Source organism: Puma concolor, chromosome B4, assembly GCF_028749965.1.
Source record: "Puma concolor isolate L17-30 chromosome B4, mPumCon1.1.hap2, whole genome shotgun sequence".
Lineage (NCBI taxonomy): Eukaryota > Metazoa > Chordata > Mammalia > Carnivora > Felidae > Puma > Puma concolor.
The window spans coordinates 7,158,640-7,174,453 of record NC_141673.1 but is presented as its reverse complement, the minus strand read 5'-3'; the positions used below and the strand labels follow the sequence as shown (position 1 = coordinate 7,174,453).

Genomic DNA, 15,814 nt, shown 5'->3' with positions numbered 1-15,814 from the left:
CACTCACAGTGAAATTTCTTACAACTAAGGCTTTTCTCAAGAATTAAGCTTAGGGACACCTGGGTGGCTCAGTCGGTTAAGCATCCGACTTCGGCTCAGGTCATGATCTCAGTTTGTGAGTTCGGGCCCCACTTCGGGCTCCGTGCTGACAGCTCAGAGCCTGGAGCCTGCTTCTAGTTCTGCGTTTCCCTCTTTCTCTGCCCCTCCCCCCACTCATGCACCTGCTCTCACACATGCGCACTCTCTCGCTCTCAAAAGTAAATAAACATTTTAAGAAATTTTTCAAAAAAGAATCAAACCTAAAAATGTATTTTAACTTAATGATTTTCTAAATGGCTTCTCTGGGTTCCTCTTGCAAAACAACCTGGCCAAGCTTTGTTTCTGCTTCTTTTGCTGACGTTTGGGTCCTTCTCAGGGAACAGTTGTTTTCCGTTTCCCCTGGAGCAGCTCTCGTGCTCCCTTGCTTAGCAGGCAACTGTTAGAAGGTTCTTTGACTTAAGAGGCGCTGGGACTGCTGCCACCCCACCCCCAGCCTCTGTCCCATTCAGGCTCCTCCACTGCAGTTACAAGCTCAGATTCAGCAAGTGCTTTGTTGAGAGTCAGGAGAAGGTCATAGGGGTGCCTCTTCGTGTGTTCTCCAGTATCCTGTCTCAAATATGGCGGCCAGCAAAGAGGAGGAAACGCCAGTAGTGCTGCTGGCTCCGTGACTGGAGACTTCAGTGAATTAAGTGCTGTGATAGTCTTCAAGTATATCTGTGGAGCAGCTTGACCAGGTCATTCTCTCTCAGATTCAGACAGCAATCGCCAGATCCACCCCCCTCCCCCCCAAGAGAGTCTGTCATCTCAGTCTATGTTCCTGAGTGGCACTTTGGTGGTGCTATTTCTGACCCTGGCATTCAAGTCTTCTGAAGCTGTTATATTAGCTGATGGCTACTTAGAGCCCAGTAAAGGTCAGAACCATCAGACTGAACTGGACAAGGAGGCGCTGCTCTCATTGTGGAGGCAAGGGCGGAAGTATGAAGGTTTACATCTGCAAGCCTGTCCCAGCAGCCCCTCGTCCAGGTTCCCTGAGCTCTGGGTCTTATGCTTCTCCCTCCCCCCTATCCTTCTCTGCTCAGCTCCTCATTCAGATTAGCCTGCACTGAGTGGTTTTGTGGGTTGGAAATCATGGGTTTTGGAATAAAAATATCCTCACTCGATAAGTGATAGAACTTCTGAAAACATGGGTAGACAGCCTAATGCCTGCAACTCTGATTCCTGGGGACCTAGAGTGATGCTCCCCTGCGGCAGAGGAGGGGCTGGGGAGACGGGCACTGGCTTCGAATTGCCCAGCAAAGCGGCTTTCAAAGTCTTTCTTCATCCTTCCTCACCAGCTGGTGTTCACATCAAGGGCTCATCTAGGGCTGGGGTGCAGGTCTCTTTAGGGGGCCAGATAAAGCCCTTGACAGGCCAACTCTGGGGGGAGAGGCATCATCCACAGGCATGCATGCCTGCATGGGTCCTGGGACAAGCCTCAGGGCTACTCCTTCACTCTTGTGCTTTCCAGTGTGATGATGGTGTAGCTAACAGTTACTAGTCACTTGCTGTGTGCCTTTACTATATATGCTCTTCATACTCAAAGGTAAAAGAGAAGAAAAATTAGAGCAGAACACGGTTTTGTCTAAAAATACCACAAAAGTAATTAAAATGACCGATCAGAAAAGTCCCAGGATCCAAGGGGCCGCCTGGCTTGGACACAGGTGCTCACAGGGCTGAGAGTGGGCGTGCAGCCGGGAGGCCTCCGCAACCCCTCCTCGATGAAGCACCCCCTCCCCGCCTCTGCAGGTTGAATGCCAGCAGGGCCAGAGGGAGCTTCCAGGAGGATTAGGCAGACCCAGCAGGGCAGGGTGCGGCGGGGGCCCCACAGGAGCCCCGAAGCCCTGTCCAACCCTCCTGCTGGAGGTTGGACCTGGTCACCAAGTCCAGACGGCTCCACCAGAGCCACTTGCCCTAGTTACAGTAGTGGCATTTACCTCCAGGTCTGTGAGCGTCCCAGCCCTCCTGTTGACCTCCTTTCCCCAGCCTGCCTCCACCACGGTGGCGCTTTTTGATGGCCCCATGGTGGCCACAGCCAGCGTTCTGCCACCCCAGTGTTACCCCTGGCCCGTGTCCTTCCACAGAGCTACTTCCTCAGCAGAGCCCAGAGCCTGTGTGGCCCCGAGCGCAGCGCTGTCCCTGACTCACTGCGCTGGCTCTGCCACCCCCTGGGCCAGAAGTTTTTCATGGAGCGGAGCTGGTCGGTGAAGTCGGCTGCCAAGGAGAGTCTGTACTGTGCCCAGAGGAACCCAGGTGAGAACACCTTTGCAGCCACCGGGTATTGGGAGAGCCATGAAACGCACCAGTACTTCAGGGGGACTGTGCTCCATATGCATGGGGGACACAGGTGGTCTCAGTCTTGTTTTCCCCAAAGCTCAGGGAGGTCCCAAGCCTGGTGAGCAGCGCCCCTCTCTGACATTCAGATCCCGTGGTCCTCACATCAGTCATGCCGTTCTCACCCTTGTTCTGGGTGCTTTGGAGACAAAAGATGTGTGGGGCTGCTGCTCACTGGGCCCGGCCTCCTGGTCCCACTGGAAAGCAGACATGGAGCAGTTAGAGAACAATAGGCGACAGGCGGTCAGCAAGTGCTTAGAGTGGTGGCAGGGACAGGGCTCCAGGCATCAGAGGAGAGGCTGGCTTGCCGTCCCTGGTGTTTGACAGTGATTGGAGGCGACTCGCCCAGTGCTCAGACTCGAGTGGTAGGCTTTCTGCTTTCTTTTTTTTTTTTAAATTTTTTTTTTTTTTTCAACTTTTATTTATTTTTTTTGGGACAGAGAGAGACAGAGCATGAACGGGGGAGGGGCAGAGAGAGAGGGAGACACAGAATCAGAAACAGGCTCCAGGCTCTGAGCCATCAGCCCAGAGCCCGACGCGGGGCTCGAACTCACAGACCGCGAGATCGTGACCTGGCTGAAGTCGGACGCTTAACCGACTGCGCCACCCAGGCGCCCCAGGCTTTCTGCTTTCTGTGTGCTTTCCCCTTTCTCGAAAGTGGGGGCCTCGGGAGAGTGCGGCGTGTTCTGCAGGTACGGCGTGTGTGGGAGCTTCTGCTATCCTGTTTTAAAAAACAACTGTGTTGTGTGATGTAAGAAGTTTCGGTGCACGACACCAAAAAGGGAGGATAAAAGTAAAAGCAGTCTTAAGTCTCAACCCCATCCTCATGGTCTGTTTGGTCTATACCACAGACTTCCACTGGCTTTCTCGCCTCGTGCAGACTCTGTTTCTAGGCCCAGAACGTGCTCAGAAGTGTCCTGCCTCCCTGTCCTGGTCGGATGGAGGCCCCCGTGTCTGTACGTGTGAGGGGAGGGAGGGGCTGGTGCCACCCCACTTTGGGCCTGCCAGTGGTGACTTGGCTGTGACAGCCGTGGCGAGCTTTGCAAGGCCACTTGTTTCATCAGCGCAGCCAGACCGTCGCTGGCCGCAGAGGTCTGGAAAACAGGAGCAGGGCTTCTGTGTCATGTCAGGGCAGCGGCCACCACTTTGTTCTCAGCTGGCCGTCCTCCTGCCCACTTTCAGTTTTCTGATAAGGCTTGCAGCCCCAACCTTGAAGGAAAGTACTGAATACTGTGCCAGGAGACCCAGCACCCCTCGCACATGCCTCCCCCCACCTTCCAACTATCTAACAAGGTGGTTGTGGGCTTTGGTTGAGAAGGGGGTTCGATCCCCATTCAGAGCGGATAGCTGTTTCTCGGGGTCCTCTCAGTACCCTCTGTTTTCTCTGCAAAGACAAAGATGGGCTCATGATGAGACTATCTAACCTTTCAGGCCTCTCCCCTCTTCTTCAGCTGACCCCATTGCCCAGGTCCACCAGGCCTTCTGCAAGAACCTGCTGGAACGAGCTGTTGAGTCGTTGGTGAAGCCTCAGGCCAAGAAGAAGGCGGGAGAACAGGAAGAAGAGAGCTGGTAATGTCCCCAGAATGGGCCCCTGCCTCAGGCAACTGCCCAGGAAGCTTGGGGGCAACCGGAGGCCCACGTTCCTGGAAGCAAACAATCCCTAGTGTAGGGTCTGTAGGGAAATCGAATGATTCCAGGGTATTTCTCAAACCTGGCAGCCTCACAAGAGTCCCTTGACCTGACCTCTGTGCCCTTTCCTCCCATACCGGGTATGCCACTTCCCCCCTCTTTCTCCTTGCCCCCATCCCTTCACCAAGCAGAGGCAGTTCACGGAGCAGATCAGAGATGTGATCAGGTTGCTTTGCTTTTGGCAGTGGGGCGGGGGGGTGGCCTGTTGAGGGCATAGGAATGGAAGGTGGAGGGCTGAGCAGAGGGCGGACGTCTGGGGGCCTCAGACCTTTATGCGGCGTGCCAAGCAATTTCTTATTCTTACAGAGCTATTAAGCACAGTCTTTCTTCCTCAGAGTAAGAGCTGAGGGGCAGACAGGTGCCAGAGTCACTCTCCTACAAGGCCCAGGTCCTGACTGGAGTGCACCTTAGCGGGGAAGGGAGGGCAGCTCTGCCGGTGAGATCAGCGAACTTGTAGGAGGAGATGACATTTGAACTAGGCCTTGAGGGGAGGAGCATCTGGAACAGCCCAGACGTGTGAAGAATGAAAGCCTGTGGAGACTGTGAATGGTGTCAGTGGTGGGGACAGGGCTTAGGGTGTGCCTGGTGTGATTGGGGTCAGGGGGAGCAGAGGCCAATATAGCCATTGGATCTTGGAACTGGAGCGCCGAAGCCAGGCATGAGCGTGGTCCTTCTGTACATTCTGATGTACCATGGAACTGTTTCTTTTCTTTCTAGTGAGTTCTCTAATGCTCTGGAGTACCTGAAATTACTTAATTCTTTTGTGGACTCTGTGGGGATTGTGACACCACCCTTCTCCAGCAATTCTGTGCTCAAGTCAGCCCTTGGTAAGCACTTTGCAGGGTGGCTCTTCAGGCCTCGTGTTGCTTAATTCAGTGTCACAGCCCTTTTGCCCCAGCGGGTCCAGGTCAGTTGTGAGTGTTCACTTGAGAATCTTCTCTGGATCTGAGGTGTGTATCTATGGCCCCACGTGGCTCCAACGCACAGTTACCCCCTGCTGGGTGGCATTCTGGGGACAAGAAATGAAGATTCTCCTAGAAGTGGGACGATGAGCAGTGAATATCTTTCCTTGGAACTTTCCCAAACACCCAGACTGGGCAACAAGTGGTCCGGACACCAGGAGCTCACTTGTTGATGTACGGTGGCCCTGAGGCTGCTTTTGGGTCTGACAGTCTCTGCTGAAGAGACATTTCATCCGGGTATCTTTACTGCTCAGCGGCTGCCCATTGGGTGAGCCAGTGCGACCCGCTGACTGACATTCTTTGCTTCTGTCCCTGGATGGCCATCAGGCTGATAGCACAGCAGCTGTTTCTGAGGCTGCTGGGAGAGGGGGGCCTTCAGGCTCTCTTCTGGCCACTCTCGCCAGGGAGGGAAGGATTCCAGAAAAGCAGCCACCCCATCGTGACCCCTGACCCTGCAGCCTGTCTTTAGAAAAGCACAGGCTCTTCCGCCTTTTATCTTACGCTTCCACTTCCTGCCCCGCCACCCCTGGCATCGCGAGATCACTAGCACCGTAATTCTACAGCTGAGAAAGCTGAGCCTCTGAGAAGAAAACACTGAAGATTCTAACCACAGCCTCTTACTGGAAACACTTGAGAAACTCCACTCTTTGTGACTTCATTAGAGATTCATGACGTTTCCAGCACTTACCTTAAAAATTACATGACAGTGAACGTCTTTGCTGTACTTTTTTTCTCTAGGCCATTTTTTTTTTGGTGATAGACTGCCCCAAACGGGATTACTAGAGTTACTAGAGTAATAGGAGTGGGCATCTTTAAGGCTCTTGATACAGATTGCCAGTACTTTCCAAAAGGACGTACTGGCTCGCACTCCCACCAGCATCTCTATGAGAGGGCCACGCAAAGGCCCCTGGCCCACCGCCAGAAGGTAAAGATGGCACGTGCACATGGGAACTAGGTGCAGGCAGCCAGGCTGAGCTCCGTAGGTGTGTGGGTGCTGGAGCGACATTTTGTGCTGTTCCGTTCCAGGTCCAGATGTCATCTGTCGGTGGTGGACGTCTGCCATCACTATGGCCATCGGCTGGCTCCAGGGAGATGACGCAGCTGTGCGCGCTCACTTTACTGAAGCAGAGCGTGTCCCCAAGGCCCTGGAAATGACAGAGTGCGTAAGCCTCCTTGGCCACTCACTGGCTTCTCTCCAGGGGAATCCCAGGTGTGCCAGGCTCACTTCTGTGCGTCAGCAGAGTGGCCATTGGGGTGAAAGGTTGCGCAGCTTGGGGACTACGTAATAGATGGAGAGGTGAAGCCAGAGGGAGGAAGAGGGCAGCACGGAGAAACCGATGGCAAGCAAGCCCATCTGCGTGCGTTGTCCTAGCAGCTGCCAGCGCTACTTCCGGGGCCTCGTCCCCCATTCTCATGGAGCCACAGGCTAATGGGGATGGAGAGCAGTGTGGCTCCCGGCATCTTCAGAAGCTCATGGTGCAGCCAGGCAGCGTGGTGATGGCTCACGGCCAGCACAGGGCTTGTGAGGGCCCGTCTCTCGCGTGCCAGCATTGTACCCCCTTTCCTTTCAGCTTCCTGTCAACACCCACCCCCTCTGCCCCAATCAGCCCTTCACTAAAAGGCTCTAGCACGAGGCATAACCAGAGAGCTTTTGACATTCCTCTTTGGGGACCCAACGCCTGCCTCTGGGGCATTTGGCCCATAGTAACGTGCAACCCCCTGTCTGTTTCTGACTGGATCTGAGTGCCCCTAACATCTTCTGCAACCCCAGAGAAATTGTACAATGCTCCAAGACAGAAAGTTCCCGTCCTCAGACCCAAGCCCGGAACATTTCCTGTCACGCAGACTCTCAACCAGGAGAACAGGAAAGAGCTGAGAAAAGTAGGTCTAGGCAGGTTCCCTAAGGTAGGTCACACACCCCAATTTCATTTAAGTAACCCAGTTTTGAGTACCCTGACCAGTGAGCACCCACCTTACATTCTCCCAGCCAGTGTGCCTGAGGACATGGCAGGTAGATTGTCCAGAGTCCCCTCATTTGTGAGCAGCAGAGCCCTGGAATCAGCTAAGACCCTCAGCTGACAGTCCTTCCCCTGAATTCAGTCACTCTAAGGACCCTTTGCTCTTTGGGAATAATGATGCTGTGGGAACGAACCCTCCCCCACCCCAGCCTCCCCAGTCTCTCCCCGATCTGCTCTATGAAAAGAAGCTACTTTTCTCTGGAGAGCTTAATACCCACCTTCTGGGGGAATGGCCCCTCAGAGAGCAGGCACAAATAATGGAGTCCATACTTTGTGTCATCTCAGGTGGCAGCAAGTAGGATTATGGCCACTTTACAGATGAGGAAACTGAGACACAAATTGTTCGAATGACTGTTTTAGGTGGCTCCTTAGTGGTAATCCTGGTGGTTGAGCTGGGTCTCTGATCCCTGACTCTCGGCCACATGCCCCGTTCCTGGGTCTCCTGCGCCCCTTCCATGATTCCATTGTTTATTTAGTAGATACTTAACTGAGGGCCCCCTTGGTGCCCAGCTGTGTTCTGGGCTCTGAGAGGCAGCAGTAGACAAGAGAGCAAGTTGCTGCCATAAGCAGATAGATAGTGGCCCGACCTGCAGAGGCGCTCTCTCCTGTGGGCAGCTCGTGCCATTGCCTTTGCCAGACCAGTGGTGGCTTCTGTGAAGCAGCCAGTGCAACTCTTCACTGGGAGGGGTTCTGGGCCAGAGGGAGGGAGGCCCATAACCACAGGTTGGTGTTGAGGGGAGCAGAGGTGAGTACAAAGGGCCTGACCCAGTGGGTAGCCTGAGGAGGCTTATAGAGGGCAGGACAGGAGAAGGCAGCCCCGGGAACACAGCAAGTGGAATAAGTCTCAGGAGACAAGTTGGTGAGACAGGACACTCCTGGGCACCCACGTTAGCAGAGGCACAGAAGGGGGAAAGGAAAAAGAGCTGGTCTGCCGATGCCTGCATCCTGGAGCAGAGTCCGAGGTGGATGCGGGATGGGGGGGGGCCATGGCTAGGCTGAGAAGGGCCTTGTTCAGCCGTGAATGGCCTGCAGCTGCCCTCCCTGTGCTGCCCCCTGGTTTCTTCCCTCCAGCCTCTGGCCCCTGGATATTCTCCCACGCATCAGAGACTCCAGGCCTTTGCACATGTTGCACCTCTGTCTGGAACCCTCCCAGAATGCCACACGACTCACTCCCCTATTCCTTCAGATCTCTGCCCAAATGTTACTTTTCCAGCAAGGACATCCTTGACCACCATCCCTTATAAGATGCCACCTTCTTCCTCTGCTTAGCTTCCCTTCATGGCGCTTACTCCGCCTGGCATTACATGTTCAGTGTTCAGTGCATTTATTATCTGACTCCCGCACTCGAAAGTGAGCACCTGCAGGCAGAGACTTGGGTTGCCCACTGCTGCATCGCCAGGCCTGGGGCTCTGTCAACACTCAACAATGAAGGAGGCTGTAGGGCTGGGGAGCCCGCCCTCATTCAGGGCCCCGGCATCTCCGATCTGGAGCCATTGTGGCCGCACGTGAGTGGACAGACCCATGTGTCACCGGCTCAGGCTCTTCCTCATGCCGCCCGAGGGACACTCACTGACCTCTTGCCTCTCACCTCCCTCTCACTGTCCAGGAGCCCCCTGGTGAAGGCCGTCTTCCACACCTGCAGAGCCATGCACACTTCACTCTCCGGGAAGGCGGATGGGCAGCAAAGCTCCTTCTGCCACTGTGAGAGGGCCAGTGGCCACCTGTGGAGCAGCCTCAATGTTAGCGGGGCCACCTGCGACCTCACCCTCAATCATGTGAGTGGGGGCTGATCTGGCCCCTAGGGGGAGGTACTCAGCTGTGGCGGGTAGGAACACCCCTGCCCACCTTGAGCTTGCCCGGCCTGTGGGGCCGTCCCAAAGACAAACCGGGCAAGCGGTGCCTTTCCTCAGACATAGCCTCTTGGCCCAGTTAGGCCCCTTTGGAGTCCTCAGGGCGAGCATGTTTCCACCTGTGCCTTTGCTGGGTTCCCCGAGTCCCGGGTCCTGCTGGTCCTCAGCTCTGCCAGCCCCAGGTGAACCAGAGCCGGTCAGGGCTCTGCATCTGCTCCGGGCAGCTTGCACAAGTCCCGCAGACCACTGCAGGCCAGCCTTAGAAGGGGCCCCAAGCTGCGCGCACACGCACCCCGAGCCGACTGACCGGGCCTGGGCACCTCCGAGGCCAGGTGCCCGCCTCCTAGCGGGCAGCTGTGGTGCATTGTAGTTGCATTGCATGTTCTGGTGGTACCCGTGCAATGTTTCCACAGTGCATCACAGAGGCCTGCCTGGCCCTCGAGAGACTTCCTACTGTGCCTTGGTAGGGGGCGCTGCCGTCACTGTTGGATCCCAAGGCATGGCCGCCCCGGGAGAGAGGAGGGGCAGGGTGTGCACAGCTAAAAGCGAAGCACGGTCTGCACACTCAGCAGGAGTTGGGTTTCCCTCCATGAAGGTAGGGACGAGCTATGGCCCGGAGGGTCAGACTCTGAGCCCCCCACTGGGGTTTGGTCCGAGGTAGCTAGGTTGGCACTTCTGGCTAGAGGTGGTGAGTATCAGTCCCAGATACTAGGGGGAGCCCGGAAGCATGCCAGCCCTACAGAATAAGCACTGTGCCAAAGGGGCCCAAGAGAAAAGGCCCACGGAGGAACCACATAGTTTCAGCTGACTTTGGGAAACAAGAGAGAGGCTGCCGCACTCTTGGGGCTGGGGTTCCTGGACAGCAGTTCTGTGTGGGAGAATGGGCCAAGGAGGAGACCCCGTGGAGCTTGGCATCTGTCAAAGGGCAGAATCCAGCCCCAGGCCGCTCCCACCACCCAAAGGTGCTCCCCCAGCGCTCACCTCTTAGAAATGCCAGGCTTGGAGCGCCTGAGTGGCTCAGTCAGTTAAGCGCCCGACTTCAGCTCAGGTCATGACCTCACGGTTCGTTGAGTTCGAACCCCTCCTCAGGTCTCTGTGCTGACAGCTCAGAGCCTGGAGCCTGCTTCCGATTCTGTGTCTCCCTCTCTCTGCCCCTCCCCCGCGTGACTCTGTCTCTCTCTCTCTCTCTCAAAAAAATAAACATTACAACAAATGTTTTAAAAAAGCCAGGCTTGGTTTGAAGAGGGAGGCCATCACCAGCCAGAAAACAGTGTGGCGAAGGGACAAGACAACGAGCAGGCACGAGGCAGAGTCCAGGGTGGGTCCAGTGCCCTGGTGAAGGGACACGAAGAGGAATCTCCTGGGGGAGTCCATCGGAACCTGTAGGGCCCCATGGGACCCCTCTCACAAGGAAGTCTGTTTTGTCCTCACTCTCACTGCCCCCTGGTACTGATGGGAGCCGTGCAGGTGGCCCAGCCTCATGGGTGCCGTGCGAACAGTGCGTGAGTCCCCCACTCACGCACTGTGTGGCATCCGTGCCTGATGGTGGCTGGCATTGACAGTGCTTCCAAAGGCCGGGTGTACTAGGCACGCACAGTGCTCTCCTGTAACGCGGTAGCCTTGTGGTGCCATTTTGTGGATGAGGAAACGGAGGCTGAGAGAGGGTCAGTTGTGTGCCAGTTGGTGGCCAAACCGCAATTGATTTAGGTCAGTGGGTCTAAACCCAAGTGTTCAGCTGGTCTGTGGTTTCACCTTCTTGGACTCCTGTCTCCCCAACCCCAGAGACAACTGGGGCCGAGCCTTGGCTGCCTTCTGTAGAAGTGAGCCTCCTCCTTCCCTTCCTCCATCTCCTGGCTATGCTGCCACTTCGGGTCCTTTGATCCTACTTGCAGGGCAGGGCTGCGGCCCAGTTGGGGCATGGGCCTGCCGTGAGGCCACCTCCTGTGAGGTGGGAGGAGCCTGTGCCTTCCTGTCAGGCCCACGAAGGTATTATTCCGGTGCCTGCTGCATGTCTCCTACACAAGCTCCTGCCCTCTCTGGGCCTCACTTCTTCACCCACAGAATGGGAGAAACAGATCTTCCACCTGGGGCCATAGAAAGGACTAGATGCTGTGAGCCCGTTTGCCCTTCAGCTCTTCTCTTGCTGTCGGGGGAGCAGTTTTCCAGGCTGCCCCTCTGGGACTCTCCACTTCCTTCCGGAGCTGCCGAGGGTTGGGCTTGGGAGGGCCTGATAACCGCTGGGATCTCTATCCCCACAATAGGTCAGTCACCGGTCTCCTCCCTTGTGGCTCATCCCCCAGGTGGTCCAGCTGCTGACCTGTGACCTACTACTATCGCTGAGGACAGCGCTCTGGCAAAAGCAGGCAGGAGCCAGCCAGGCGCTGGGTGAGACGTACCACGCATCCGGTGCTGAACTGGCCGGCTTCCAGCGGGACCTGGGCAGCCTCCGCAGGCTGGCGCACAGCTTCCGCCCAGCATACCGCAAGGTGAGACCCAGCCGACCGGCAGGGGAGGACAGGTGGGGTTCTAGAAGCACCAGCACGGGGTTGCAGAGTTGGCCCTCGGAGGTCAGCCGGTCACCCTGTGTCAAGCACAGGGGTAGCTGCCATGTATCCCTTTCTTCTGCTTGTGTTAGTTGAGTAGCCGCTGTGTGCCCAGCCCTGCAGTGTGGCAAGCAGGCCGAGGGCCCACAGGCAGGGGCCCGCACCGACTGCACCTCACGTGTCAAGTGCGGGGATGGGAAGGGCTCCTGGCCCTGGGAGGGGTGGGAAGGGCATGGAGAGAGCTCCACTCTTGATTTCCTAACTGTTGTCAGAGTGACGGAATCTCCCTAGCACTTCATTTCATTCTTGTTCTGAGTCGCCGGGGGCTTTGGCTCTGCTGCCTGACTGCACACAATATCCCCGTGGCGATGGCCACAGAATCTGAGAAGTCTCTCAGGGCAGTTGTGTAATTGGGCTGATTGGACCCAAATAATTTCCTTGCTTGTTTTATTGTGACTGCTAATTAGAGTTATGTACTCAACATGTTTTTGCCTGAATTATTTTCTAAAATTTCAAGTGAGAAGGCCATTAGTGTCCATGAGGGGCGAAGGGCTCAGTGAGTCTGCCTTTTCCTTGGTCCCTCCCAGGGTCACATTGTGGCCGCTGTGCACAGTGAACCAGGACAGACAGCAGGCAAAACATACATAATCACCGCTGAACCTGCTCCACTGGGGAAAAGAGGAAGTGTACCCCAAGGTTCAGGGCCCTCTGGTCTGCTCAGGGCACGGCTGGCATCAGAGGCCTCCTCTTGAGACACCGTTTCCAACCTGCCTCTCCCCTGCCGAAACTCTTTAGTGGCTCCCCCGGCCCCACTGCCTTCCCCAGTGGCACTCGAGACCCTCCCCACAGATGGAGATAGGAATGGGTATAAAGGAGCCTTGTGATTTAAGGAATTAGAGATCTAGGCCTTGCCCCCCACCCCCACCCCGTTCCCCAGTGACTCATATTTACAGAAGAGCCGCACTTCCCCTGGACACGTTCTGGCCTCTCTTTCTTTCTGAAGAAACTGAAGGAAACAGGACCGAGCCTCCCTGGTGCCAGTCCAGCTAGCTGTTCCCCTCCTCTTGCCGCCCTCCTCCCAGCCTCACCTCTGCCTGTTTTCAAGCTGGACGCCACCCCCAAGGCCCGAGGCTGGCCGCACCCAGGCCACTTCTCTTCCAGCCCCCGGGGGCACGTCTGGGCTCTTTGTCTCCTGTAGAGGAGAGCGTCCTTGCCTGTTTCCAGCTGGCCTATGCTGTGCTCCCCATTCCTGCCGTTCCTCCAGGTGTCTGGCTTTTTCGGAGCTCAGGGTGAGGACGGAAGTTGCTTCCAAGGGGAGAGCAGGGCAGGGTAGTGCGGAGAGAAGGGCCACTGTTGGGTGGCCGACGAGATGCCTCCTAGAGAGGTATCCACTGGGATACAGACAGGTGCGTCCCCCCTGCACCACCCCCAGGTGTTCCTGCACGAAGCCACTGTGCGCCTGATGGCGGGAGCCAGCCCCACCCGCACGCACCAGCTGCTGGAGCACAGTCTACGCCGCCGGACCGCCCAGAATACCAAGCACGGTGAGTCTATCTGCGCCCCAGCTCCGGGCCTGGTGTGGACCCTGCCTGAGCAGGGGAGGGGAGGGGAGGGGAGGAGGGCCCCAGCCCGCCACTCACCCTGGCAGAACGCCGGTGGCTGTCCTCACCTGCGCTGTCCTCAGAGGTGGCGTGAGAATAGCAGCGGCCCGAGGCTGGTCCTCTGAGTTGCGGGGGAGGATCCATGACCACGCTGTGGGGCTGGGGTTTGGTTGGGTTGTGGCTCCAGCCTCGGGAGTGAGGATGGGAGGCCTGGGGATTCTGGGAGGGCTGGGGATGCTGTCCCGGCCCCAGCACTGCCTCACTGGCTGGCTCTGAGTTTCAATAAACGAGTCCAGGGCGAGCCCTTGGAACAGCTCGGCGAGCGGCTCCTCCACACGTGTCCTCATCGTTCCTGCAGGAGAGGTGGACGCCTGGCCCGGCCAGCGAGAGCGGGCCACCGCCATCCTGCTGGCCTGCCGCCACCTTCCCCTGTCCTTCCTCTCCTCCCCGGGCCAGCGGGCCGTGCTGCTGGCCGAGGCAGCCCGCACCCTGGAGAAGGCGGGCGACCGGCGCTCACGCAACGACTGCCAGCAGATGATTGTCAAGTTGGGGGGCGGCACTGCCATCGCCGCCTCCTGACCCCTGGGTTCTGCCCACCTCAGCCCCTGCCTCCCGCCCCCCTCCTCCCTCTGTCTCTCAGTCTCTCTCCCTCCTCCCTGTCTCTCGATCTCTCTGCTCCCTCTGGGAGTTGTGGGATGAGCCTTGTCTTCTGAGCTGTTGCCTGCGGAGGCTTGTGGACCACCTCAGCCCGGTAGGCCCCTGGGCAGAGCCCCAAAAGCTGCTGTAGACAGATGCACGTGGTCCAGGGCCCCATGGGTCTGAGAGAGGAAAGAGCAGGGCAGGAATTGGGGGGGAGTTTCCTGACTTAAAAGTGGCAGGGGGCTCCCAAGCTGCCTGGTCCCTGCCTCCAGCCCTCAGCCCTCCCCAGCTTTTCTCTCCTCCAGACACCACCCCCCCTTTCCTGCTTTCTTGTTTTTTATCAGGCTTTCCCTGTGGGGGACATAGGTCTCTGGGCACCAAAGCGCCTCACTCTTGGCACTGTGCCCAGCGTGCCTCTTTCCCCCTTTTTATACAGATGTTTTTATATCCGTGTGCTTGGGTTTGCCGTGATGCAGGGCTGAGTTGCTGTGGCATCTTTATTTCTCTCCTTGGGTCTGTGTCCCCTCCCCTGTGCCTGACAAAGCCAGTTCATTGTTTTCTCTTCATTACACAGGACAGCCAGGGTAGGAGGGAAGCCCAGCTCTGGGGAGGCAAGTGGGAGGCAGGGGGCAGGCCTGGGGTTGGATGAAATAATGTCGGCATTATTTTTTAATTTTTTAAAAAATAAACGGTATCTTATTTAATTGTCCTGTTCCTTCCCACTCCCCCGCCCCCTGGGATGCCAGCGCAAGCTCAGGGTAGGCCCAGGGGGCTGGGAGAGATGAAGCCACCCATTGGGACTGGGGACCAGGGGCCTTCCTTCAGTGTGGGTTCTCAATTCCCTCCCACCCCAACTCCTACCTCCACAGTCTATTTTTATCCCGAATTCTTGACCTGAAAATAAGCCAGGGTGGCAGGGACCAACCCCCAGTCTCTCCCCAGTGACAATCCCCTTTTCGGGGTAAACACTAGGAATAAAGGCCCCTGCCTCAATGAGGGTCCTTGGAGGAAAAGTGGTCCCACTTTTCTGGATCCCCGGGCTTGGTGCCCAGCCCCTGAGGCCATTTCTCCCAGGACCTGAGGACTGCCTGAGACCTCAGAACCTTCCGGGAGGCTGAGAGGGGCTGCCTTCCCTCCCTTCCTGCCTGTGTTCCTCACCCCTCAGGCCAGTTGAGGTAGAGAATGGGCGGGGGCTCCCCCCGATGCCGAGGACAGGCTAGAGTGGCTCAGCTTGGACCTTACCCACGTTCTTTCCCTGCTGCCCCTCCCCCCACACACTGTAAGTCGTGGCCCCTGCCCACCAGGCGAGCCAGCCCTTGTGTCATGTGTATATACCGTGCCTTTTCTCATTATTGTTTAGGGGTGGGAGGGGGTAGTTTTTCGCTGAAAGGGGGATACACCTATGGCTTCCTTGATATGGAATCGTTCACTGTGTCCTGGATGTAGGTTATTCAATAAACAGATTGGTACCACCCAGCATGAGGCGTGTGAGGGTCTGTAGTGTGACCGCCGTGGTGATTCAGCCAGGTGGCTGCAAGGCTTGGCCTCTGGTGGGTCCGGGACTGAGGACAGCCCCTCCTTCTCTGCTGAGAGGCTCCTGGAAGGTTTCATTTGGAAGGACCTTCCTCGACCATCCACCCGCTTCCTTACAACGCCGGCTGCTGGTGCGCACTCCTGGGCTGGAACAGAGTCTGGGATAAAAGGGCAGCCAGAGGTGCTGCTTGGGTCAGAGGCCACTGTATCCAGGACACAGCTGGCCACTCACAGCAGCGGCTGTTTCAGATTTGGGGTGCCAAGCCCATGCATGTTCACCCCTCAGAGAGAAATCTGTCCGCTACTGGCTGTATCCCCATCCCCCCCTGAGGGCTCACTGCCCACAAGTCACATCCAGGTCCAGCTCCTATACCCAGCTGGTCGCCTGGGGCAGGACATCACCTCTGTCTGCCTCCTCTTCCACGTGTGCCCCACAGGGATGACAGTCCCTGCCTTTAAGTGCCCATAGACGTGTTGGCCAGTTTCAGTGACATGACACACACAAAGTTCCATGTACAGTTAAGTGCCTTATGAGGCTGGCGAGAGGCAAGACCATGAGGAGCAGCAGTG

General features: G+C 56.9%; 1 protein-coding gene across 1 annotated transcript in view; it reads left to right on the top strand.

The window, feature by feature from the left end:
* The window catches only part of SREBF2 (sterol regulatory element binding transcription factor 2), a 58,328-nt gene extending 43,138 nt beyond the window's left edge, over positions 1-15,190 (top strand). Inside the window, exons 12-19 of the mRNA XM_025926788.2 lie at positions 2,160-2,328; positions 3,861-3,978; positions 4,816-4,925; positions 6,087-6,219; positions 8,685-8,853; positions 11,229-11,414; positions 12,904-13,015; positions 13,431-15,190. Of these exons, the coding sequence (XP_025782573.2) occupies positions 2,160-2,328; positions 3,861-3,978; positions 4,816-4,925; positions 6,087-6,219; positions 8,685-8,853; positions 11,229-11,414; positions 12,904-13,015; positions 13,431-13,651 (1,218 nt within the window). The 3' untranslated portion in view covers positions 13,652-15,190. The remainder of the gene's footprint in view (positions 1-2,159; positions 2,329-3,860; positions 3,979-4,815; positions 4,926-6,086; positions 6,220-8,684; positions 8,854-11,228; positions 11,415-12,903; positions 13,016-13,430) is intronic.
* The last annotated feature ends 624 nt before the right edge of the window (positions 15,191-15,814 follow it).